The 25,809-nt window shown below is 39.9% G+C and overlaps 3 protein-coding genes across 7 annotated transcripts; all 3 read left to right on the top strand.

The window, feature by feature from the left end:
* The first annotated feature begins 7,397 nt into the window (after nt 1–7,397).
* Nucleotides 7,398–15,173, top strand: nfe2l3 (nuclear factor, erythroid 2-like 3). Its single transcript, XM_034892237.1, has 5 exons — nt 7,398–8,367; nt 10,380–10,460; nt 12,026–12,139; nt 12,339–12,795; nt 12,914–15,173. Exons 1-5 carry the CDS (start codon nt 7,852–7,854, stop codon nt 13,687–13,689), a joined length of 1,944 nt encoding a protein of 647 aa, XP_034748128.1. The 5' UTR covers nt 7,398–7,851; the 3' UTR covers nt 13,690–15,173.
* A 715-nt stretch (nt 15,174–15,888) lies between these two features.
* Nucleotides 15,889–18,669, top strand: cbx3a (chromobox homolog 3a (HP1 gamma homolog, Drosophila)). 3 transcript variants are annotated; one of them, XM_034892377.1, is made up of 5 exons: nt 15,889–15,979; nt 16,929–17,088; nt 17,301–17,454; nt 17,655–17,749; nt 18,062–18,669. In XM_034892377.1, the coding sequence occupies exons 1-5, from the start codon at nt 15,904–15,906 to the stop codon at nt 18,186–18,188; spliced, it is 612 nt and encodes a 203-aa protein (XP_034748268.1). In that variant the 5' UTR covers nt 15,889–15,903; the 3' UTR covers nt 18,189–18,669. The 3 variants fall into 3 exon arrangements, with proteins under 3 accessions (XP_034748268.1, XP_034748270.1, XP_034748269.1); XM_034892379.1 differs by having other exon boundaries at nt 15,973–16,143; XM_034892378.1 differs by lacking the exon at nt 15,889–15,979 and adding an exon at nt 15,994–16,264.
* A 2,780-nt stretch (nt 18,670–21,449) lies between these two features.
* snx10a (sorting nexin 10a) lies at nt 21,450–25,211 on the top strand. Of its 3 annotated transcripts, XM_034892381.1 has the most exons (7): nt 21,450–21,771; nt 23,711–23,765; nt 23,935–24,021; nt 24,109–24,209; nt 24,340–24,438; nt 24,547–24,741; nt 24,841–25,211. In XM_034892381.1, exons 2-7 carry the CDS (start codon nt 23,733–23,735, stop codon nt 24,890–24,892), a joined length of 567 nt encoding a protein of 188 aa, XP_034748272.1. In that variant the 5' UTR covers nt 21,450–21,771; nt 23,711–23,732; the 3' UTR covers nt 24,893–25,211. The 3 variants fall into 3 exon arrangements, with proteins under 3 accessions (XP_034748272.1, XP_034748274.1, XP_034748273.1); XM_034892383.1 differs by lacking the exon at nt 21,450–21,771 and having other exon boundaries at nt 24,580–24,741; XM_034892382.1 differs by lacking the exon at nt 21,450–21,771 and having other exon boundaries at nt 24,844–25,211.
* Nucleotides 25,212–25,809: the final 598 nt, after the last annotated feature.

Here is a 25,809-nt window from a genome sequence, read left to right as displayed (position 1 = left end):
TATGCAATTTTGCAATCGTTAATGATGTTATCACTCAAAAGATGCTCCATAATATCATCGCTTTCTAAACTTACACTGCAACTTCACTTGCTCAGTAATGGAATCTAGCAAGTATAACTTTATTGCCTGGAGCAAATCACTACTGCAATGTCACTGGTGCTCCAAACTGATGATTTAGTTTACTTTCTACCAACATCTTCTTTTTTATGTTGGTAACATGTTTTATGTTGGTAACAATATGTGTTCTTGTCACATGCAGAGTGTAGATCCAAAAATAACTACAAAAGTATGTCACAATAGAAAGACATATATAAGTTTTACCTTCTTACAACAAAACATAAGGACCTAAACTTACTGAAGTTAACTCCTATGTTTCAACCAAACAGCAATTATATGAATATGGGGAGAAAAAGTCAGCTTGTGACCATAAAAATCAATGGCTAATGGGATAAAATGGTTTACACACATCAGTTTCCTGGAAGATACTGGAACACTGTGGGTAAACCTTGCTGGGAAAAAGGCCCAGTATAATCAATTGTAATGCCTTTACGTTCATTTTCTCACTAGAAGAACGCAAATTATCCTTAATACTAGATGTATGCAAGTTGTAGAAATTTCTAAACACTTTAAATATATTTAAATGGATCATTAATTTTACCAACAATAGCAGAAGAAAAAAAAGAAGAAGAAGAAGAAGAAGAAGGAGAAGAATTGCTTTTGAAATCAATAGTCTGTAGAAAATCTAATAGTGAATGGCCAACAATTAAAGGATGTAACACACAATCAACCTGGTTAAACAGTAAGTCGATGATTCCGGTCGTTTTGTTGACCAAAGAGTTTTGACGTGAAACTCAGCTAACAGAGCAGAACCTTATTTATGTCATAGTGCCCAGACCCTGCACTGTCAATACCAGACACATTATCTCTAATGTGAGAGTCTGAGGGGGGAGAGAAGAGGAGACAGGGAAAGAGAGAGAGAGAGAAAAACAGAGAGACAGAGACACAGGAAGACACAGAGAGAGTGTAGCAGGATTGTATCTCTATTGATCAACTGGAAGAGGACCTCCACTCTACCCTCTCCTGTCCAGACATATGGGGTAATAAGGACCACTCTTCTCCACTGCCATCCCCCCATATCCTGCTCTTCTCTCTTCTCTCTCCTTTCTGCTCTCTTTTCCCTTCACTGCAGCTCGAAAGCCTTTTAATCAGCCCCCAGGGGAATACATGGATATGATGTGGGAGAAAAGGGACGGGAAGAAAGAGGGAGGAAAAGGAGACCGGGTGAGAGAGTCCATTAGTGAAGCAGACACAATAGCTACGGGAATAGAGCCGGTACAGGGAGGTTTCCTTCAAGCACAGAACAAGGCATGATAGATATGTATGTTTGCACATGCACAAACATTAATATTTTAAGTTTAAGTCACTCTACTTTTTTCCTCAAAGTTGCACTTAAGGATCATGTTAAGATCGATGTAGCACTGCATACGATGGCGTGCACACACGTGTGAGTGTGCCACACACGCCTGCGTTGATTTTGTTTCAAAGTTACCGGGTCACATCATACAGGATCTGTTTTTCTGCCTGGCCAGGGCCATTTTCCTCTGTTTATGTAGGGACTTTCTGTTTTCTTTTCCAAGGAGAAAGCTGCCAATCTCAACGAGCCAGACCAACTTTATCAAGGCGGTCATCTCAGTCTCTGACATCAAATCCATGACTGCTTTTCATTAAAAAAAACAAGTCTGTCAGCGCCTTGTCCCACTGCTGGCTGCTCAGCCTCTGGACTCTTGACAAATGGTGAAAGAAAGAAAAGGAGGGAGAATAAAGTCAGGAAGAGCTCTGTGTGGTTAAAGCAGCTTTGATATTATTATTTTTGTTAAGAGTGATCTCTTACAATTATGTCAATATTCAGTTGAACAGCAAAGAGCCTTATGGAGCTGCAACACTTCAGTTAGTGAACAGGTTCAGTATGAGATTCCAGTTCTGAGGAGTGAACAGTCTATCAGGTCAGGCCATGTGATCCACAAAACTTGAACAGTAGCGCACCCTTGTGGGCATTGCTGCACTAGCACTTGTTGGGCAAAAAAAACTGCTTTGCAAAAATATTTTCACATTTCTTTGCAAAATATTATCCCATGTTAGAAAGTGAAATGGGAATACAAGTTGTTAATTACTGTTTCCACATGGCTTAGAGTGTTAATGAAAACAACAGTCCTATTACTGTTAATGGGAGATGTATTACTGCTGCTAAAATAAAGTAGAAACATTCTAACTGGACAAACACAAAGCAGTCCCTTTACTGCATCCCAGAGGGACACATCATCTAGAAGAGGTCTCCACAGTTCATCAGCATCAAAACAAAACCTGTATTGAAAAGAAAAAGAAATAAAGGCCTGAAAATAGCCATGCATCTTTCATTATTACAACTCAATTTGCAGAGAACGAGCCCGATGTGAAATTGCTTCCATATGCCTCCGCTGCGGGGCGCCACAGAGTCTGCCAGCACGGCTAGCACACGTTTAATGATGATTTATCCTCTGTAATTGGCTGATACAGGCCGCTGGAGCAGGAGCGGTGAACCAATAGGAAGTCCGGATAACGATTCGTTCGTTTGATTGGCTAAACGCGGGTGTCAATCAAGCAGCGACGGGGTCTGGAAGCAGAGTGCGGCCATTCGGTTGTTTTGCTCTCTGGAGGACAGAGCTCCGCTGGCTGAGAACACACACACACATACACACACAAACACACACACACACACACACACACACACACAAACACACACACACACACACACACACCTGCAAATGACAGACACTACCACTCCACAAGACAAGTACGTTATAACTTAATGTCAATTACTTTTACATTTTTTTATATTTCAAAATTGAGTACATTTACATGTCTATAGATGTAGATGAAACACATTTTCAGACATGTGGTAAACCACTGATTCTCCTAATCATATAAATCCATAAATTGACCACATAATTAGGCAGAAGTAGCCTATATCTGGTATTTTACATGTTTGATCAAAATAACAATTATTGTCATAATAATTGGATTCAGGAATTATAGAAATTATAATTCTGTCTGTACACTTCAGAAAAAAAGGAAGTTAAAAAAGTTATGTTTGGTCTATTTTTAAAGGCATAAAACAGATGACCTGTTTATATTTTATATATAATATACATGTATATATACATGTATATGTATATGTATATATATATATATATATATATATATATATATATATATATATATATATATATATATATAAAATAAATATATAAAATACATTTAATCCACTTTTCATGACGATAAATGCTCTGCTCTGCCCCAAAAGTCTAATAATTAATTTAATAGACCTGAATACATAAAATAAGGCTAAATTATGATATGTAACAGCACCTTTTGCACTCCGAATAGACAGAAATCTCAAGATAATAATTATACTAAAGACAAAATAGTCTCGCATGGAAATCACCTCGAGTTCCCTCAGGTTTCCCATGAGTCTTTGCGGGACCTAGAGGGGTGCGCACGCGCAACAGCCTCCCACACGTCATGTATTATTCCACCAATCAGCTTCGTCCTCAGAGGAGTATGTGGGGGTGATTTAAGAGCTCTCCCCTAATAAATCTGTCAGAAGTTCACAAAGTTGATTTAAATGTGTTTCACATCGTTATGAAAATACTTGTGGATTAATCAAGTGGCTGCACACTGGCGTCAGATCAATTGGAGTTGATTACTCTTCACTGATTTTTATTTTGGTTTTAAAGCAACGCGATTTGGAGCGTTTAGACCATAGACTGTATGGTTTAGACTGGACTTGTGCCACCAAGTCGAATCTGTGAAAGCTCGCGTGAGGCGGACCGCGAATGTCACTATTTTAATGGGGTTTGTTATAGCTTTGCAAGACTGATGATGATGCAGCGCATACCCAGCTTAGGACGCCAACATTTCTCTCGGTTCTATTTAAAATAGCCATGTGTTATCTCGGTCGACAGTTTCTCATTGTGTGAATATTGGGGTACAAGTTGCTGCTGGTCTGTAATGTTGCAGCTGCATCCTTAACATAATCCTAAATGAAGTGTGACGTGGTGTGTAATATTCCGTAAGGCAGCTTTGACTCGTCTGTCTCACTCTGCAGGAGGACTCTCCGCCGTTGACACTACCAAGCTGTGTGTTGAACTTGTGTCGCTCATTAGTGTTCCTACAATTGAATAGGATTTTCTTTGTCCTTCTCTTTCATTTTTCTTTGTGATGCAATGGCATGTAAAAGTCTATGCAAAAGGATTAGGCTGTTGTGGATGTGCAGTGCACAGAAAACTCCATTACAGCAGCCACACTCGGAGGTAAACAGGTTACTACAGTAGCCCAGAGACCCAGAGGAAGTGTTTCATTCATTGGACTTCAACTGTTATATCCTCACATTGTTTATTGGGTAAAGTGATAGATTTCTTTTATTGCTCACACTCGGTTATGATATTGTACTCCATGTCAACTAAAGCAATATAAGAAAACGATATAAATTTAAAAATATATATCCTGTAAAATGCAGCCAACACAGAAAAGTCTTGGTTTTATATCATCATTTTATCAGTTGACATAGATAACTTGTCAAGCTGTTGAACGCAACAAAATTAATAACTAGCGAACCTAAAGACATAAAAAAGGATATTCCCATATCTTCTTGCTTAGGAAGTTTTTCAAGCCTTTAAACCCAACGTCTACAACATATGAGTAATTTGTAGTTATTACCTTGGTTTCATCTGAGCAGTAGAAAAGCGACTTAAAATAGCTAGACGTTGCTGTTCCCACTATTCGACAGCAGGGGTCGCAAACGGTCCAGATAACTGACACCCTCATGTGTATGTCGGCCTTCACAAAGCCGAGCCCACCGTTTCCCCCATAGAGCGTCAAGTCTATGGTTTCCCCTGACAATGTAACCCTTATGGCACCAATAGTAATTAAAAATCTTGTTTCTATTTTTTTTTCTACTTTTTTTATAATTGAATTTTCTTTGTTTTCTCACTAAAATGATCACATGATCATTGATCTCATAGGGGTAAATATGAACCATAATTGATTGTATATATATTGAGCTGAATTCTATCTATTAAGGATTTTTACTTAAATGGTTATGTCTGTATTGATTTAGTGTTAAGGATGTTGTTGTTGTTTTTTATTGCTAAACCACAGTGGGCACAACTGGAGTCGCATGTGCAAAACTCTGACTATAGGGTCTGCACTGCAGTAGTTCATGGGGACCAAACTCTAGTTTGTTTTTCATTGCTAGAACATAGTTTTCAAATCTCTACACACTTATGCCATGTCTTAATCACAACATACACAACTGTGAATCTACAGCACTTTGTTCAAATGCTAACACACTGCCGTCACAACTGTTAACTACACATTCAAAACAGAACCGATCTCAGTCTGGTGCCCATAAAACACTGCTGATTGTAATTTTAGCGGAAAACCTAAGCAGGTGTCTTGTTTTAGACTAGTTCGTGAACATTTATGTTTTTGTGTGCATAAAATAAGTACACTGTACCATTTGAGAGAAACAGATAATAGAGTAAAGATACCAATATGCCCTGGTCAGATGTCTGAGGTTACATACACAGCTATAAAAAAACAAATGTGAAAAACACTACTTTTACTACAGTAAAACTGCATTATTCCTCTAGTAATAAACACAGAGTGGAAAGTATACTGTATACTGTATGTGTGTACAGGTACTTGTACTAAGTGCTATTTTAGGAGATTAGATTGGAGTATTTGTGACGCCAAAACTATCATATGTATAACAATAACACATTCTGCATAATGAATACTTTTACTTTAAATGCATTTTCTGCCAATACTTCTTTACTTTAACTTGAGTCCAATTTTGAATGCTAGACTTTTAGTTTTTTTCAGGTGTACTTATGATGGATGAAGGATATGAATGTATCTCCCACCACTGGGTATGCAGTAGATACTGTATTTATTTTACAATTTTCATTCACAATAAATGTTTTCTAAAGGTACAACAACCAGTTTCTGTTTGAATTCTGTCTATCATTTAGTTTTGTTATTCAGATTTAACTCAAGGTTGGCCCTAATCACAACACCACCAAGTGTTATTCTGGACAGCAACATGTGTATCAAGGTATGAGTATGATAAAATGACCCCTGTTTATACATGCCTGAGATCTTTGGAGGACAGACTGAGCTCCTCCAAAACAATGTTTTGTAATGTTTATCATTTATTTTGTGCGTGTGGTTCTAAATTGTGATTGTAAAATTAGAAAACAAAAAAGGTACAAACAAAAATATCATAGCCTATGGAGATTTTCATCCCTTATTTCATCATTTCAGTTTGTGTCTTTGTTGCAGTAGAAGTTAAGTGCTGGTGATATATATGGTATCATATATAGTAGGCCGATAGTTGATCGATATCACTCAACTAGAGGGGACAACATCAAAAAGTTAACTGGCAACTTCAGCTTGCTTCACTCTTTTGGGGATCTGGTAAAATGTATAACAAATATGAACAACAATGAGTTTTATAGGGTATTCAAAACTGTAGTTATCAACAAACAATATTCAGATTAAATTGACAACATCCTTGACTATAAAACCACAGACAAGACAGACCTTAAAAGATCCAAACGGTTGCGTAGCACATGACCTCATTACATCATCATCAACAACAACATTATCATCTAAATGGCAAATATTGATCTGAGAAGGACTAGTGTGTCACAAAGTGACATGTTTTCTTGCAATATAGTGTGTTCATTAGCGTTTTGGATTATAAGCCTATTAACTACTGACACAGTTTAACCTGTTTAAATTGGTAGAGGTGGAGCTATTTTGTTTGGTCCATAATAATGCATTACATAGCCTACATAGCCTACACGTTTTCATAGATAGTGGTATCCAGAAGTATGGCACAAGTCTACAGGTTTGATTGTTGGTTTCTTTCCACTCATGATCACGAGTAAAGTATGAGCGGATTAGTATTAGGTGCTCAATGAGCAAACTGTGTAGACACCAGCATACCGCCTTTGGCGTTCCCCTTTGTTAGGGGGTTAGGGTTAGGCTATAGAACAAGTTCAAATTGTGATTCAGCTTTGAACCAGTAGGTCATACATGGGACAATATGTTGGTCAGTAGCACAAACATCCCGGAACTGCAGCTTAACCATGCATCCTGACAACCCCCTCAACACTGTTGTTGTTGAATGTAGGAAACAAACACAACAAATATCAATACTTGATTTTCTGAAGTGAAATCAGTTTAGTTTCTGCTACTATATCTGTAAATAGTGTGTTTGTGGTGGGGGGTTGGCGACTTGGAGACAGTTCTTAACTGTGCCTTACCCTCATTGGTCAAAAGTACAACTGACATTCTTTTTGTCCAATCACAATGTGTTACGGCGAGTGCTTTGGGCCAATCTGCATGAGCTATGCAAATCCTGGAACGAAGTTTCCCCAGTAGCAGCACACGCTACGGTGACAGCATTTAGCTTTTCAGATGTTTCCTTTTCTGTTGAATTAGCAACGTCAGGGAGGTTTTGATAGTTAGGTGCCGCCGACGAATAACTGAAGAGCATCGTTTTCGCTATGTTTGCGCCAAGAGGTTCCCATTAACCGGTTATTAAAGCTGATGGCTCACTGCTAAGAGCTAGCATAGCTATCTGGCTAGCTGGTAACGATTTCACCGGTACGTTACAAGCGGACCTCTTTGTCTGACAGGGGAAGGCGTGCTCTTTTGTTAGCCTTTTCCCTTTGTGCATTCGGGAAAGAGGAACTGTTGGGTCAGTATTTCGCAATTATCTGCAGCTCTAAAAGTATTTAGAAAATGCAAATCGCGAAAAAATACCTCACAGAAGGCCTAATTCAGTTAACGATCTTACTCAGTTTGATTGGAGTTCGTGTGGATATCGACAGCTACCTAAGCGGCTATTATACGCCTCTGATAGAGATTAACTTGGGTCCTAGCTCAGCCTACAGCCAGACACCCTTTCATAGTTTGAGAGACACTCTTGACGGATACAGTGTGCACCCAAAATGTCCCGATTTGGACAATTTCTTTGCGACTCGCCGGCTACTAGACGAGGTGAGGACCCTTGGCTCACCGCGGTTCCCCACACAGTTGAACGCATGGCTGGTGCACCAAGTGTCTGCCACTGACAAGGCTGACTGTGGGCCTTCAACCAGCAACAACACTGACACCAACTCAGGGGCAGAAAGCCCCGGGGACGAAGTCAGGAATGACAGTGAGCACCTGCCTGACAGTGGCCAAGAGGTGTGCAAAACAACACCTGAACTCGGACAAAGGCCTTGTAGCACTGGAGCCTGCGGGTTTTTTAAAGAGGCAAGTGTGTGTGTGTGTGAGAGAGAAATGTAACATAAAGTTAAACACAGTTTCCTGCTAACTAAGCTATGTGACCAAGACTGTTGGCTGCCCAGCAAATGTAATTGACTGACTGAGGTGGACAGCCAGAGTTAAAACTTCCTCACAGAACAGCTAATGCTATCACTAGCTAACAAGCAGCACCTGCACCTGCACCTTCCCCATGTTATGATGGGTGTTCATGCAACAAGTAACTTATTCTTTGCAACATATTGTTGTGGACCAGGAAATGACATGATGTTATAACAATCCGTTGGCAAATCTTGAAATGTGCTTTCACTTTGACTTTGGATGGCTCTACCAGTCGCAATTCAAAGATTCAGTTCTTTCTTGGTTAGATTTAAGGTTGTTCATCATGACAATTTGGTAACTCAGTTTAAACAATACCTAATAGGTCTACTTAAACAATTGACTTATCTATATAACCAGTTTACACAAAGCCATTCTAGTTTGTTGTACAGCATTACAAGTATTCATCCGCCATGTCTGAATAGTCAGGACAGCAGAATTAACTTCACAAATAAGACCCTAACAAGACCTGTGTATTGTTTGACCATGCAGCTGTAAAACTTTCACTCAAGTCCACTCACTAATTAATGTTAAAAAAACACTAAAAGTAAGAATAATAACCAGTTAACTGTAGTCTGTAACCGCCGTTATCTTTTTAAGATTTCTGTAAATTCTCCCAGAACTTTATATTCAACTCTGCCAGTGATGCAGTTTTTCTAGCTCGTGGTAGAAACAGCTGCTTTGTGAATGTTATGTCCCGAGGACAGTTCATGTTGCCAAATGTGTAACCTTATCCCCTTTCTTCCGACTCAACCAGCAGCTGTGGGCCTTGAGAGGTGGAGAAGTGAGGCTTAGACCCACACCCTGTTTGCTTTCACAAAAGCGGTGGTCCATACTGGAACACTGCCCCCTCCCAGGGTTCTTGTTCTCATGGATAATGTGATGTTGACGCATCCTTTTTTTTTTCTTTTTTTTTTTTACCTTACCCATTATTAAATATGTTATATGTAAATGTAATAAGGCCCGTTGATGGCGCAGTGGAAATGGCAAATGCCTTTGGTGTGGGAGATCCCGGTTCGATTCCCACAGCGATACATCACTCAGTGTGTCCCTGAGCAAGACACTTAACCCATAGTTGCTCCAGAGGTGTGTGACCTCTGACATATGTGGCAATTGCAAGGTGCTTTGGATAAAAGCGTCCGCTAAATGACATGTAATGTTATAGCTTAACTGCTTAAAGGGTAAGTTTTTATTTTTTTTGTTTTAATTTTTTCATAAGGAATAAAGTGTTTCAAATGAGAGGACCACAGCTATGACATATGAAAGTAATAATCAATACGTATTCACATTCTCTGAGCAATTTTCAGATGGAAAAGCTACTCCAGTAGAAGTAGACAAGCTCAGACAGAGCTTTAGCAAAACTTGGTGAATCAGGAGTGTCTTACGACATCTAACAGGGTTGGGTTCATCTCTGGGAGTAATTAGCCAAACTGTTAGTGTGTGTGTGTGTGTGTGTGTGTGTGTGTGTGTGTGTGTGTGTGTGTGTGTGTGTTTGTGTGTGTGTAAAAAAAACAACAAAAAACTCCTTAGCCCCACTTTCATACACAAATAGAACTGCTAATGTATTTCTAACGTGCAAAAGGCCCTGAACACAGTTGATGGAACAATGAAAGAAGTTAGGGTTAAATGCAGTCTCTTCAGGCGGTCTCTCTTTCCTCCAGAGTTAGAACAACCGCTTGTTAAACAAACCTTTTTCTCAGTCAGAACATTTGTTTTTAACATTTCAGATAACCCAATTTTCTGTGATAGTGGGATTTGGGAAAACCAGAAATGTAATTGTCTTTTAGGTCTTTGGATGTTAGCCAACAAATTGACTATTTTATCTCGTTCCCCTCTCTTTTCTTCTGAATCTTTTCCAAACGGGTCTTCCCCTTCTCGCCATCGGCCTTTCTTTGACTTACCAGGAGGAGGATGTTAAAGTTAAAGAGGAGGAAGAACCTGTCCCACTTACTCAGCTGGCTCACAGTTCCACACTGGAACAAGAGGTATGATCCTGGTTTGTCACAGTTACCTTCATTAGTTGCTGTATACTGTTGAAAATGTTGCACATTGCATCAGTGTTTTAAAAAGTTCCAGTTTACTAAAATGTAGCTATACTGGTTGTCTTTTAATAGGAATCAGGTGTGTCACAAGACACGTGTCATGCATACATAGGTTTTACAGTCGCGTGGCAGTGTTTAAAATTACGTCATACAGATGTTTGATCTAAAATTCTAATTTTGACATGATTTTTACACTCGTATTGCAACATTCTGGTGACAGTGTTGTTTTGCTGACACAGTGTAAGATTAGGGACAACACGACAATTAGTGTATGTCTCACAAGGAAAGACTTTGTATTTTAGTTTCCTTTCCCAGTGTTCTATACCGCTATCTTTTCCATAGGATTTGAGAGTATATTTATGCATTTTCAACAGTTTCTTTCTTGTATTTTTAAGTTTTTATATTAAAGCATATGTTGTGGGAGGGTTTCAAACTCTGGCAAGAATACTTCATGTTCAAAACATTGCATAAACATACCACTAAAGCCCAGATCAGACCAAATATGCCAGACAAAACCGTTTTTAAAACGCTGCAGGGAAAAGTTGCATTGGTCTGAACTGGCCCGTCTCAGCTCGACTCAGCTGGTCAAGTCTCCAGAGGCTGGTTTTAGATCGCAAGGAACCTCACCTGTTTCAACAGCCAATAATAAGCTACAAACCATAGAAATAAATGATCCATAATCCATTTTTATTTCTATGTTACAAAAAAAATGGCAGAGTTTTACACGGAGGTTCAATGACCACCTGCGAGCATGGTATCGGTATGCGGTCAAGCGAGCTAGAGAGTGACTAAAGAGTGAGAGAGAGCGGGCTGACAGGCGTCGAACAAAGCAGTGAATCACATAAATAAAACATTGTTTTTGCCAATTCATCTCCAGCAATGCAACTGTAGCAAGCGTCTCACCATCACTTACGTTATCGACATTCATAATTGGACACAACAAATAAAATATCAAGCTACAAAATAGCCTGCAAGTCAGAAGTACAAAGAGTCGTTGCCATGGAGATTATACACCGTCTCGTCACATTGGTGTTAGGGCTGCACGATACGAAGAAAATGTCAAATTGCGATTATTTTGACTGATGTTGTACTGTGATTCACGATATTTGAGGGAATGATCAATTTTTTGGATCATCATTTACATTGGAACGCAAATGTACTTTAGTCATGTAGTGGGATTTTTGCAAGAATCTGTACCAAACAAAGATGTTTTCCTTTAGTCTGTAGGATAGGGTTCGTAGGCCCAGGACGTCACTGCAGCCCCACTATACTTCATTCAAAATGGTTATACACGTATTTTGCCCCCCTCCCCCGCGATTTGGATATTGCACTAGACCAAAATGCGATTTCGATAAAATTGGGATTAATTTCGCAGGCCGTAAACTGTCAGGTTTCACAGCGTTGCAGACTGGCGCGTTGCAAGCTTTAACTCGTCTCAAAGCAAATCTGTGGTCCGAACTTACTCTGTCACTGCGGTATTCTATGTGTTTTGTTTTTGCCTGTTGCAGAGTCTGCTTGAAGGCATCACTGCACTGTCTGATCCAGCACGCCACCAACATCCTGCCATTGATATTGACCAGCACTGGAGCAATTTACTCTCTCTGTCTGTTACTGACCTTGACGTAAGTGGTCTTCTCATGTTACTGAGAAGCCTGGAAATGTATTTTTTATGAAGCATAATAACACTTTGCAGAGAGTAATTCAGATGGATCAGTATGTTACAATGGAGACTTTTTGCATCCTGTTATGATCTACATGTTGTGGAGGTTTATCAAAATTGCAAAGACAAAAATTTTGCTAAAACGTGTGTCTGATGTGTAGGCCTTGGACTCCCTTGTTACTGAGCGTCTGTCAGATCTCGGCACAGACATCACCAGCGCCATCAGCCAGGATGTCAGTTTGCATGATGCTATGGTGACCAGTTCTGGAGCATTTGGTGTGGCGTCTGAAAGAGTTGAGTCCAGGCCAGTTACGCAACAACAAAGAACCCTCTTGCGACTGGACTCGCACTCGGACGCATCACCAGGCATGGCAGTGGGTCTGGCTGCTCTTCCCTTTGCTACAGTCTGTAATTTAACTGGAAATGTGTCATCGCATAGTGCACTGGGCGGCTGTCTGGATGAGGCAGTGTTCGACCAAATAAATCAGCTAGGTTTGGAAGGCCTGGACACCCAGCTGATGGGCTCTCTCGAGAGCATAGACCCACAGGTCCTCGAGGACTTGGACTCAGACTCGGGTCTCTCCTTGGAGAGCAGCTCTGGAGGGCCAGTATCCCCAGGTTGGTTCAAATTTTTACAAATACTTGTAGATTAAATGTCTTTATTGCCATGGCTTGTGAAGCAAATACATTCTTTGTTATACACGCTAATACAATAATGAACTTTTCCTTCATTCAGGCTCATCCGAGATGTCCTCGTCATCCAGTTCATACTGTGAGGATGAGGGGGGAGCCACAGGCTACAGCAGTGAGGTGGATTCTGTCCCCTCAAAGGGCATCATGGACTACAACACAACATGGTCACCAATTGATCTGAGTGAGAGTGTGTGGCATGACCACAGCTACTCATCTGCTGCTTTCTTCAACCAGCCATCAGTAACCCTTCCTCACAAAGGTATTAAAGAGGAGCCTCTCAGTGAAGATGATGAGGACGGGCAAAGGTTTGAAGACAGGGAGCTAAGTCGCGACGAGCTGCGCGCCCGTGCCTTGTGCATTCCGTTCTCTGTCCTGCAGATTGTCAACATGCCGGTGGAGGAGTTCCTGGAGGTCCTCGACGGTCATGGCTTCTCCCCGGAACAGGTGACCCTCCTGAGGGATATCCGCAGACGGGGAAAGAACAAACTGGCAGCGCAAAACTGCCGGAAGCGCAAACTAGACGCCATCACAGGGCTGCAGGAGGAGGTGGAAAGGTTGCATGCGCAGAGAAGCAGGCTACTGAGGGAGAAACAGCTTACAGCCAAGACAATGGGCGCTGTGGGCCAGCAGATCAAGCAGCTGACCAGAGACGTACTGGCCCGGCTGAGGGACAACTCAGGACGGCCCCTGAACCCAGAGAGATTCACCCTGCAGTGCGGGGCTAATGGGAGGGTTGTAGTTCAGCCTGTAAGACGGCCTGCTGTCTCCACATCAACAGGCAACAAAACGGACAAGAGGAAGAAGGAGAAAAAGCAATGATGCAGTATTGCCAGCTGAGACTTGAGCATCTAGGGTTTTTGGACATTTCTGAACTTAGTTGCCTGACTTTGGTTTCGGGATCTCCTCTTTTGCAAAAGTGCGTGTGGATTCACCACTGTTTGGAGCCTAAATCCATAAAAGCTGCAAAAAAGAAAAAAACTCAGAACATAGATAATTAAAATCTCTTTAAATAAGATTTCTCATGTGGAAAAACGTAGCTTACACACTGGACATTTTTTGCTTATTGAAGATGGACAAGGCACCATGGGAAGTTTAATGGATGAGCTAAGCTGCTGGAGATGCCACCAGTCTCTTGTGCCTGTTAACATTAAAGTTGAGTCATACAAACGTAGACATCCAGACATGTCTGGCAACATGGCCAGCAGTGTGCCACTTACTGGATAGAGATCTCACAGGGAGGATTATGTTTGTTTGTTTGTTTGTTTGTTTGTTTGTTTCCATGTAATCTCGCCTCTCAATATATCCCTACTTAGTATAAGCAGAAGGTTGAAGATTGTATTTATTAAAGTTTCTGAGTTTTCTGAAATGCTTATATGCATTGTGAGACTGTCGAGGGCAGTATGTTTTTTTTTTTCATAATGGTAAGTTTATCTCAGTGAGGAGCATATTGGGACATTGCCTGTCTAAAGTTTACAGATTTGTTTCAGATATTTAAAGGCATGTATTGTTCAGTAGAAAGTTGTACTGAATGTTGTTTTCCTTATGTCTTAACGACATACAATATACCAATGATTAAACTGACAAGGCCTTAATTTGCATTGGATAAGTGTTTTGGTTGTTGTGTGAGGATCCACAGATGCACGTTATCATAACAAAAATGTCTTTTGAGAGGCTACCATCTGATTTTTCTCAGTAATATTGAAAGATTTGTTTCAAGCACAATTTTGCTTAACCCTTTTATTTCAGTTACATAAGCGTTTTGGCAAGATTATATTCTACCTCACGCCTTAGTTTGTTATAGATTTTGGCTAAATAAAAATAATTGACTTTTTAGGGGAACTTAAATGCACTAATTAATTACAAATTGTTCATTATTTAAATGGATCTAAACCATCCCATTTCCTGGAAAGTATACAAACACCAACTCTTATATTATTAAGTGTCATTTGGATGTTGCTTTTTATACGTTTGCTATTATCTGAGAGTTAAAATAAGAATTTGGTAACATTTGCCAGTCATGGCCACACATCTTCATACAGTCATCTGAGCGAATGAGTTAAAAGGATTAAACGTGAAGTAATGCTATAACTCATGAAGTGTATCTTCTCCTATTCCCTCACAAATGTGTGTTTAATTTTCTGGTTTGATAAAGAGTTTACTTTCTGTTTGTATAAATTTCCAACTGTTTTTCTTTGTTTATGGGTGCAGATGTTTTTGATTGCATGGTGATTGACTGTTGATGTATGATTTTGCTAAGGAATTTGAAATGCTTTTGTTGACAATTGTTCTTTCTGATTTAAAAAGAAGAAAAAAAACCTGACTTACTATTGTGTCACTGTTTTAGGAGCACAGCTACACGTCTTTGAATAACCAGCATTGATAGCAGCACATCCACAAGCTAAATTATGCTTTTAGATGAGGGAACTGGAAAAAAACAAAGCTTTCAGTAGTTTAAGACCCTACAGCCTTCGGAGGACCGACGGCTTACTATAAATAGCACATTCCAGTAGGTGAGTTTTTGTGCCTTGGACTTTGCAAAACCGGTTGTACAGAGAGATGCTATAGATGCACATGTCTTAAGCAAATCAGAGGTAAACGGAATAAAAGCAATCGAAGGGAGGAAATAGCAGTGGTTTCTGTATACATTTAAATAAAGTCAATTCAAAATTTAGAAACAGGCAGGTCAAGAAAATAAGAGGTGAATTTAAATAAATGGACATTCGTATTTAAACTGCACGCTTTAGAAAGCCTCCAAGTGGATTAGGTGAGCATTGTCAGGTTCAACGAGTCTCTGTGCATGCAATCATGGACTGTAATAGGTAGGCCTATTTGTTACAGTGTTTATTGTAATATTGTTATTCTATTTGTACGTGCTTGTTTGTGCAGTGCTTTGCTTTACGCTGGAATAACTCTTAATATAATAACGTTTATTGACTGTTCAGTGTAGCAAACAGTTTTATTTTTATTAACTCACAGAAACATGATTAATGGATCTTGTTGCTGATCCACATTCCGAAGCTGCAGTTGGTGGTAATGCCCGTCGTGCGTGGGTTGTCAACTGCAGTTAAAACCCCTAACGAAGAAAATATCACGCGGACCAAACGCAAAGGTAAATGAGTGAATATCATTTTTCCTTCTGGGCTCCCGTAGAAGTAGAAACCCTACGACTAGCTTTTGGCGCCTCTACCGCCCTGCAGTGCTGCAGACGAGATAAAGCCAAGGCTGACCGCGTGTTAAGAAGGCATCGCTGAAGCCGTTCCTGTTGTTTTTAGGGTGCGTATGCAGTAGTAATCTATTATATACGCTGCATCATTATCGATTGACCCAGGCAAGCTAACGGTAGCTTTCTTTTGCAACTTGGACATTGTTGCAGGCGACGCAGCGTGCGCAGAAAGTGAGCCATTACGTTACGTTACCACAACAATATTAGCTAGCTAGCTATAATGTTACCATTTAACTTAGCTAAGGCTGAGGACATCACCACATTGTTGGTGTTTGCTAACGTATCTTAACGTATACTGCAATGTTTTGACTAGCTTAGTCACATTAATGTCAGCTAACGTTAGATAACACTAGAATTGTCTAGCTATGTCAGGGTTTTGTTGCATCCTTTAGGCCTTGAGCGTTTTTATTTTGGCGAGCCTGGCGTTATTCGTAATTTGCTTATTGGAAATGCTAATGTTAGCATCGCTAATTTAAGTAGTATCTTCTTAAATGAGCTTATTCATCTTTATCAACCGCCAGTGTCTGAAATAATACCAGCTAAATAACTTTACAGTTGGCAAGTAGGCTATCCTACGTAACGTTATATTGGCATTTGCCTGGCTTTGGATCTGTATTTGCTTGCAAATATGTACGTTCACGTTACCGATACTTAAGTTTAGATGGCATTAGTTATTAGGCTACAATACGTTTAATATAGGTCATTTTTGTCTCGTTTTTTCCCCTTCAACTCAATGTGGATAAAGGCAATATCTTTATGCATATCCATGGGAATTAGTTGAATGGCATTGCAAGAACCTTTTTAAAACTGTTATCACATTCCTTCTTGTTTTTAGTGCACAACATGGGCAAGAAGCAGAACACCAAGGGAAACGTGAAGAAGGATGCCCAGGACGCACAGGAAGAGCCTGAGGAATTTGTTGTGGAGAAAGTACTTGACCAACGTCTGGTCAATGGGAAAGTAGAATTCTTCCTGAAGTGGAAAGGGTTTACAGAGTGAGTTCCCCGGGACACCTGCCCCCTGCTGAGCTGGAAGTGCTTCCCTGGTATGGGGTTGTGCCATGCTTTTGTCCATAGCTATTTTGGTTGCATGAATAAGCTGGTGTTCTGCATAGAAGCAAGCTAGTTAACTATGTTGTTTTATCGCTGTGGAAATCTGTCTTATTGGATATTTTGTGCAAATGGTGACCCTCTCCCTGCTCATTTAGGGCTGACAATACCTGGGAGCCAGAGGAGAACCTGGATTGTCCAGAACTGATTTCAGCGTTTTTGGAAGCACAGAAGAACGTTAAGGAGAAGCCTGCTCCCGTTAAGAGAAAGGCATCAACAGATGAGCCAGAGACGGAAGCCAAGAAGAAAGAGGTGAGTTCACTGACAGTTTCACATTCCTTTCAAACACACATTTTACTTGAAATGATACCAATTGAATTTAGCAATGGGGATCCTTCACGTTACTATTTCTCCTAATTATGTAAAATGACAAAGATGTTGTATTTAAACATTCCCGTGTTGTTGAGACCACCCAAAAATGAAAGTGACGCAATTGTTGTCACTACTTGTAGGCTGAGAAACCACGTGGCTTCGCTAGGAACCTCGACCCAGAACGAATAATTGGTGCAACAGACAGTAGCGGGGAGTTGATGTTCTTGATGAAATGGTGAGTACAGAAGGAAATGGTTACTTCATGTGCACACAGCTCATTTATATTTTTTTGAACTTGAGACATTTAGTATTCCCATCACTTAATCCTTTATTACTTGTGGTGATACTCCTGGTTTTGTTGTCTCCCTCAGAGATAAGTAAGATGTATTGTCAGCCATGGTACTGCTGCTGTAGCAGAATTTCCCTCAAGTGTGTTTAAGTAATGTCTAACCTGAGGTGAAAATTGATATGTTAAAACAAGGGTCCACAGTTGCTGTAATGCTTCCCCCCCCCCCCCCCCCTCTTTCCCTTTTTTGTCCTTTTTTAGGAAAGACTCGGATGAAGCAGATTTGGTCCCGGCCCGTGAGGCCAACACTCGCTGCCCTCAGGTGGTCATTTCCTTCTATGAGGAGAGACTGACATGGCATTCCTGTCCAGAGGATGAGGCTCAGTAGAACTGTTATGTGGTCTCTGCAGTCCCTTGCACCTTTTTCCTCAGGACTGAATGTTCTCCTCTGGCTTTTTAGTTTTCGCTATTTTAGTTATTTTCAAAGATGTTTCAACCCTTGCATTGTATGGCCGCGGAGAGCTATGTTTGTTGTACATATAAGCGGAACTGATGGGGGGGTGGCGGTGGCGGTGTTATGTATAATGAAAGAAGTCTTCCGTTATCGTACAATAACTGATGTGATGGCAGTTTAGAAAGCATACTGTTTGATAGAACCCACCACTGCCCGTATTTGTTCCTGGTCAAATTTTGTAAATTCTAAATGGCTACTGGTCTGTTAAGGTGTCAACCACCTCTTCATTCACCATGATGCCGTTTTTTGATTTGTTTTCCACATTACAGCTGTTTTGTTCTGAAAGTGCATTTTGTAAACTCTGTCTGTAAATATAATTTGACGTTCTAAATAAAGGTTTTATGTGACCAAATTCCACTGCTTAGCTTTTATGGTTCCAATGAAAAAATGTCTTGATGATTAGCTAAGTAAAATACATGGCAGACTGTATGTAGACAGTTGTCTTTTTGGATATGTCCTCAACTCCTCTTTTCTACTTGAATCTGAGGTCAGTTTGCATATGTGGTTATTAAGTACTTTACAGCATTTTGATTTGAGACTATACTTTTATTCCACTGAATGCAGCTGTTAATTTAGAGAAAGAAACTAAATAATCCTGATGGAAGTTCCTCTTTGTTTGTAATTGTAACTTGAGATTTGAAATGCAGGACTTTTTTTATTTCTATTGCTAATTTTACCTGGGTAAATAATTTCAACCCCTGCCAATCTGTTGGGACAACCTCCATTTTCATTAAAGCTCAGTACTTACCACCAATAAACCGCTGGGTTAGTTAGTCCAGCAGTTATGGGTGTCTCTCAGGCCATGTAGCCAGATTGCGTGGCTAGCTCTGCAGCAGTGTGGAGAACTCATGACAGTCATTAGGGCATGGGGATGGACTTTGGACCTTTGTTTATTAGTGTAGATAAAGTTCCTAAGGCTACTCACAAGAGTTTGGGGTTTCTGTAGAAAAATCCCTTATGACATCTCTAAACAAAGTGACAACTGCCTCTTCCTAAAATGTAGGTTTAAAAAAAAAAAGCAAGAGAAGAGTTTCAACAAGTGAGTCATGTTACATCTCAAATCTTGCACGATATTGAGTCGAGCTTCTAATCAGTGCAGCATAAGTCATTACTTGAATCCTATTGTCAGATGATCACATGTAACAACGCAAACCTACACATGATGTCTCTACAATGACAAATCAACCCACAATTAAGCACTTCCTTTAGAACATTTTCTGAAAATATAATTGGGTTAACGTCATATTGCTGCGTGGCATATCATGGACACAAACGGAATTGTCTATTTTTAGATATGGGATGTTGATGTAATGTGAAACAAATGCAGAGCATTAAAAAAAAAAATCTATGATTGCTCAAAATCACTTCATGTGGACATACCTGCCTGTATTATCAGGATGCTATCTGTGGCTCTGTGTACAGCACATGTTGGTTGTCCTTAGTCCAAATCATGGAGCTGTTCCCTATCAGCTTTTTTTCTTTAAATTTTTTTTTAATTGGACTTAAAAGCTATCACCAGAAAAATAAGCCTTCTAGAGACTTACAACCCAAATAAAACTGTTCTCCTGTAGCGCATCATGACATTTTGAAAGTTTATAGCAAACAATGAAAGTTTTTTTCTGCTGACTGGACAGAAAGGGTACCTTTTATGCAAATGAGCAGACCATAGACTCCCTTTTACCTAAAATGGAGGCTACCGCTACCTATGGTGATAAGTATTTAACCCAGGCCCACTAGTCAACCTCCACTTCTAGGCTGGACTTTTGGAATATATTTCTGGGGAAGTTTGGTAAGAACTCTTTGATTTAGTCTTAAATTTAAACTGTAATTGCAGGCAACATATGCACAAGGTAGGATGGTATATTTCCCATCATGGCAGTATAGTGCGGTGTGGCCTGAAGTGACATTGTTCTTAGTCAAGAGAGTAACATTGCTGGCCTCAGACTTGTTGAAAAAGTTAAAGTGGCAGATGAATGCTGAATTGAGAATAAACTGTAAAAATCCTGGGTATTGGTTTAAATCAACCATCATGTAGTGATGATAGAATAACCTTTAAGACTGCTGGTGCTATACTATGGTGTGTTTTTTTCTATATGGGTAAAGCCTACTTTGCCTGTCCAGGTTTAACACACTACCTTAATAACAGACTGCACCCGGCAAAAATCACCTTGAATTTCTAAATTCCATCTGGAAAGATTCACAGTATAGTTTCCATTTTGTGGCAGGGTGGGCGGTGGCCGCATTCCTTCCTTCCAGTATACTGTTGGGACCTGAGGTACATTAATTTAATAGGTATTACACACCAATTTGTCACGGGCACCAGAGAGTTGTTTATCACTTACTTCTTCTTGGTTTCTTTAATGGGTGGATGTGAATATGATTGTTGTGGGTGTCAATGACACCCACTTTTGTCCTATATCTGGTTCACAGATATAGGACAAATGTCCTTTGGGATTCAACATAAAACATATCATAATATGAGGTTAATAGCCAGGACTTTTATGTTTCCCACACACCGAAAATAAAGCCTGCAACTAGCTACTTGATTTTTTTATTCAAAATATTTTGTAGTAAGTTTAATGCGTCTGATTGTATCTCCAAACATAAGGTTCTGAAGTGTTAACCTTAGTTTTGAAAGACTTCTCCACACTGCTCTAATACAAGACCTAACAGTCCTTCAATTTAAAACTAAAAAGACAGACAATGACATATGGTATATAAAGAGAACATGGAGTCCTCAAATGTGGTAGCTCTGAGAGAAACATTTAGGTTAGACATTGACTATACTTGTTATTAATTAACAAAGGGAACTTTTGGGTTCTATTTCTTTCTTTACTGCATATGCACATGTATTGTCTTCGTACACTTCAACATAACTTCCAGTTACAAGAAGAAAAGGACTAACTGCAATGCTAATTTCAAACACTTTGGTTTGGCTATGACACCTCAATTGGCAATATAAAAAAGCTTCAAAAACTACAATGCATTTGATATTTATATCAATACTATTGATGGGGAATTGGTTTTTAGCTCCAGTCCAGATGTGATTGGTGTTATCTGAGTAATGTTACCCTGCACTGCATCAGCGTCAGGTCGCGTCCCCCCACCAGGTGATACTATTTAACTGATCCTACCCGGGGAAGGAATCAGGGACAGGCCGGCAGTCAGGGCGCAGCCACACATGTCACTCAAGAGAGAGATCATTGTCTCGCCATGTGACTCACTAAAACAATTTCAATGTAATTCATTTTTACGACATTTTATTTAGTGTTTATTTTATAACAATATAGGGCCCGTAAGAGACTGAACACAAGCATCGGGTCAGTGGTCAACATTGTGCACTAGCAGCAGTCCAGTCCATCGCAGTGCTGAGCCCTTAAGCCACGTTCAACCCCACCACTGAGCTGGTTTGCTCACAAACAACTGGTCACTGCTAGGGGAAGGGAAGACCGCAAAGGTAGGCTATGGATCACATTTGGAATCAAAATGAGAATGTTCTGCTGTTTTATTGTAGACGTGTTTTGTTGTTCTCCCAAAGGCAGCGAGGGCAAACTTTGGAGCCGAATGCACACCTTAATCTGCTGTCAATGTGTCTACAGGAATTAGTTGCCTACGGTAGTTGTCATCATTAATTGCATTTTTAATACATTTCAAGTGGAATTCTAGTTGCTTATTGGTTAGGTTGCACGACGTTGTTTTATAGTTGAAAGAATTTCTAAGAAATGCGATGACCTTAATTTGTATTGAGGATAGCGTGCCTGGGTTCTGCAGACGTCTTGTTTCAGCCCTGCCACAGGATCCATAGGATCAGGGTTCGAATGACAGCCCACCTTTTGGTCGTAAATCAGTAATTTAGTGCAAGTAACTTAGTGCGTAATTGTTGCCAAAAGTAACGTAAACTTATTATTATTATAATTATTATTATTATTATTATTATTATTATTATTATTATTATTAAGTAGGAAGTTGCTTCAATGAGATTTAACTTGGCAGCAGGGATTTTATTATTTTCTGACAGGGGTGTCAATTTAAATTGGCCACACTGAAAAAATGAGAACCACATCAAGGGCAGGACAGGACATGTATAGTTTGTTGATGTGCATTTATTTAAAAAAAAAATAAACTATTTTTGACTATATTACTGCATGCTTCATATAGCCTTCTCACTTACAGTTTGGTCCACATAAAGCCTCCATTGAATTAAGCAAATCAAGCAAAACAATGGTTACGTTTTTAAATCCGGATACCACAAAGCCGACTCATAATATCCCATTTCACAGGCCTGAATGGAAACTCACTGGCTGTGTGGGAATTTTTGACTTATGCTTAAAGTCAACAAATCTGCCAAATTCAGATTGAAGAGTCTTTTGCACACTTGCAGTTTGAAAAACAGTTTCCCGTCTTTTTGGTTTTGGTGAGATTTCTTTTGTGATTAAAATGTATTGTAAACCTTGAAAAAATACCCGGGCCGGATCAAAATTTGCGAGGTTCCTGGTTTGGCCCGCGGGCCTTGAGTTTGACACATGTGCTGTAGGACTTCATTTTACAGCAGCACTGTCACATAAACAATAAATTGTCATGACCATGCAGGACATCTCATTACATGGTATATCTGATTAGAAGAGTCGATAATGGCATGTGATTTCATGTTGTGGAGTTTGGATCAGAGTCCCTCATGGAGGTCGCTGCAGAATCATTGTTTGTAATCTACTTATTGATTCACTCTGCTTGGACTTAGTGCTTGTGTCCCATTAAGGTGTCAAGGGGCTCATGATCCAGCACATTGCTGAAGCCTTTTAAGATATGTCTATCATGAATGGAACGCTGTGGCATGCCTGTTTGAACGTTGATGCAGTCCCTTATCTAAGAAGAAAATGGCAAATCAGCAGTTTTGCTCTGCTTGAACATGTTGCATCTTATTGGCAAGCTATGATTGTTTCAGTGAAAACAACAATCAGCTAGCCTGTATTTCTGCCTCATGTGGGCCAGAAAAGTCATTTATCATTGAAATGTGTGTGTTTTGGTGTTTGTGTGTATGTGTGTGTTTCGGGTCAAGATATCCCCCTAAAGCTAAATCCCCCTACCTTGCCCTTTGTTCCCATTCATCCTTCATCAGCTCCAAATGTTTGCACTTTTAAGTCCTTAAAGTATTAATTACCCGCCAGGCCTGTGCTGTACAGAACCGATCCAGCATTTGAAAACAATGGACTTTGGCCACCGGGTGTATTACTGTATTACATTTTTGTTTTTGTTTTACTATCATGAAAATGCACAGTTGAACTGAACTGAAACGGCCTGTAATAAACCTCAATGGGTCACCAAACGCAATATGTTTGTGCCGAAATAAGTTGGAACAGATCACTTTCAATGCAACACTCCATTTGTTTTACTCTCAGGTCACAGGGTTGTGTCCCCACCATGGACAGTATGCTAGAGAATCTGTCAAAAACTGTAAGCATGCTTCTTCTGATTTATCTCCTCCTGTTTGTTTGTATTGCCAAAATTGAGGCACAGTGTAAAATGTTCATGCTGAAATATATCTTGTTGCGTTTTCATTCAAAACGCATGCACCTTTACCACCCTTTGTCATGTTATGGAACCCTGGTTTTGGATTTTGTAGGAGTTTATCAGCATTTGTGTTCGCGATCCAAGGCTTCATAAAGATCACCTCTGGCACACACATCTCGACTACGAGATTTGTTTACAAGTAAGTGCCCCTTCGGAGAAAACCATCCTTTTTGGGTAATTTTCACTTCATTTAATATGTGTATTGAATGGCTGTCTCTCTTTGAAGACCAATAGCATGTGTTTTCGAAAGAAGACTTCCTGTGTAAGGCGGCGTTACAGTGAGTTTGTTTGGCTGCGTGACGGTCTGGAACAGAATGCTCTGATCATGTATGTTAACAAGTTCATACCTCCGATTCATACCATGTATTGTGTTGGAGTATTTCAATGAATCACATTTCCATTGTATCTGACTTTAATTGATCCTGCAGTGCATTTTCCTAAGTTATTCTCTGTCCAGGGAGTTACCCAACTTGCCGCCCAGGAACCTGTTCTTCAGTCCGGGGAACAAAGAGCAGGTCTTGCAGAGGATGAAGGGCTTCCAGGAGTTTTTAGAAAAGTGAGTTGACATACAGCTAAAGCAATGGCAGCAAGGCTGAAAAGAGTTAATCTTTTAAGATGTCTACGTTCACTGGTTGACATGCCATTAATATCCTTTTTTCTCTAGTGTTGTTCAAATACCTTTGTTGTTATCGGACAGTCGACTCCACCTGTTCCTTCAGTCAGACCTCAGCATCCCAAAGATGGCAAAGTGTGCTTCTGGTAAGACCAGGTACACAGTGGCTGAAGCCATACAGCGTTCCGGCGGCGGTTGCATCAGCAGACTAGAAGACAAGGCCTCCTTTGACTCGGACTGTGAAAGGTACCAGCTTGGACAGAATATACATTTTGTTTTTTTTAAAAGAACATTTTCAGTGTGCATTGCTGAAATTGACCCCCTCCATCCCATTTCCTCCCACAGCAGCTGTTCTTCGTCAGGCTTGGGAGGAAGTGTGGACACTCCAGTGCGATGAAGCCCCGCCCCCTTCCTCGAGATACTCCATGGAGCTCTTGATTTTCTTAACTTTCCTTCCAAAGAACATGTTTTACCATTCATTATTCCCCTTAGACTTTTGCTGTTTTAATAATGTGCTTTCATTTTTTCTTAAAGCAAAACCATAGTAATTTAATGCAGTGTGCCTTGTAAAAAAGATCAAGTTTTATGTATACATTTTATTTGCACTGAAGGTGTACGGAGGTTAGCAAGGGATTGTGAGTTTTAGAAAAATTTGAATACTTTTATGTTAATGGATGAAATAAATTGTTATAAATTAACAATGGATGAGACATTGGTTTAAAGGGGGGAAACAAGGCTTGCTTATTTGACTATTTTGTGTAATAAGGTTTTGGCCAGCATGTTTTTGTCTTCTGCTGGGCCTTGGCATGATAGTGTTGAATTCAGTGCAACAGTCATGCATTGTCGTAACAGCCCAGTAGAGGGAGTGTAGACATCATATAGGACCTCAAACCACTGAGGACATCAGTAGGGGGATGGAAGTCTACAGTCCTGGTAAAGTTGATTCAGACTTAATTGCCACTATAGTTGATTGTGTTATTTTGTAAATCTTTTCAAACCATTTGGTGATGCAAGACTATAGTAGGCAATTGAGTTGTCCTTAGTTTAATATAATTATCAGTTCCATATTAAGCTGCACTGGACATGATAAATGTTTGTCTGTGTACTCGTATGGTAGTTGTTATGATTGTACAAAATTGTCAATGTGCCTCTTGGGACAGGGAAATGGAACTGATAAACCTCCAGTGTGCAGAATTCCTTCATGAAGGTTAGGTTTACTATTTGTTTAAACTATTAGAGGTTTTACTGAGGGCTTTTTAAAGAAAAATAAATCTTAGCCTCAATGTTGAATCAAAACGTTCATTTTTTATTTTA

The sequence above is a fragment of the Etheostoma cragini genome, chromosome 14 (assembly GCF_013103735.1).
Source record: "Etheostoma cragini isolate CJK2018 chromosome 14, CSU_Ecrag_1.0, whole genome shotgun sequence".
Classification (NCBI taxonomy): Eukaryota; Metazoa; Chordata; class Actinopteri; order Perciformes; family Percidae; genus Etheostoma; species Etheostoma cragini.
Note: the sequence above shows the minus strand (reverse complement) of the source record. Positions and strands in the feature narration are given on the sequence as shown.

Bases quoted from the DNA above. Each gene is read 5' to 3' on its own strand.
- snx10a (XM_034892381.1), top strand. From the start codon at position 23,733: ATGGACAGTATGCTAGAGAATCTGTCAAAAACT. The intron at 24,022-24,108 runs GTAAGTGCCCCT...CTCTCTTTGAAG, and splicing joins ACTACGAGATTTGTTTACAA to ACCAATAGCATGTGTTTTCG. The intron at 24,742-24,840 runs GTACCAGCTTGG...TTCCTCCCACAG, and splicing joins TTTGACTCGGACTGTGAAAG to CAGCTGTTCTTCGTCAGGCT.
- nfe2l3 (XM_034892237.1), top strand. From the start codon at position 7,852: ATGCAAATCGCGAAAAAATACCTCACAGAAGGCCTAATTCAGTTAACG. The intron at 8,368-10,379 runs GCAAGTGTGTGT...TTGACTTACCAG, and splicing joins CCTGCGGGTTTTTTAAAGAG to GAGGAGGATGTTAAAGTTAA. The intron at 12,140-12,338 runs GTAAGTGGTCTT...TCTGATGTGTAG, and splicing joins TGTCTGTTACTGACCTTGAC to GCCTTGGACTCCCTTGTTAC.
- cbx3a (XM_034892377.1), top strand. From the start codon at position 15,904: ATGCCCGTCGTGCGTGGGTTGTCAACTGCAGTTAAAACCCCTAACGAA. The intron at 17,089-17,300 runs GTGAGTTCCCCG...CTGCTCATTTAG, and splicing joins AAGTGGAAAGGGTTTACAGA to GGCTGACAATACCTGGGAGC. The intron at 17,750-18,061 runs GTGAGTACAGAA...GTCCTTTTTTAG, and splicing joins TTGATGTTCTTGATGAAATG to GAAAGACTCGGATGAAGCAG.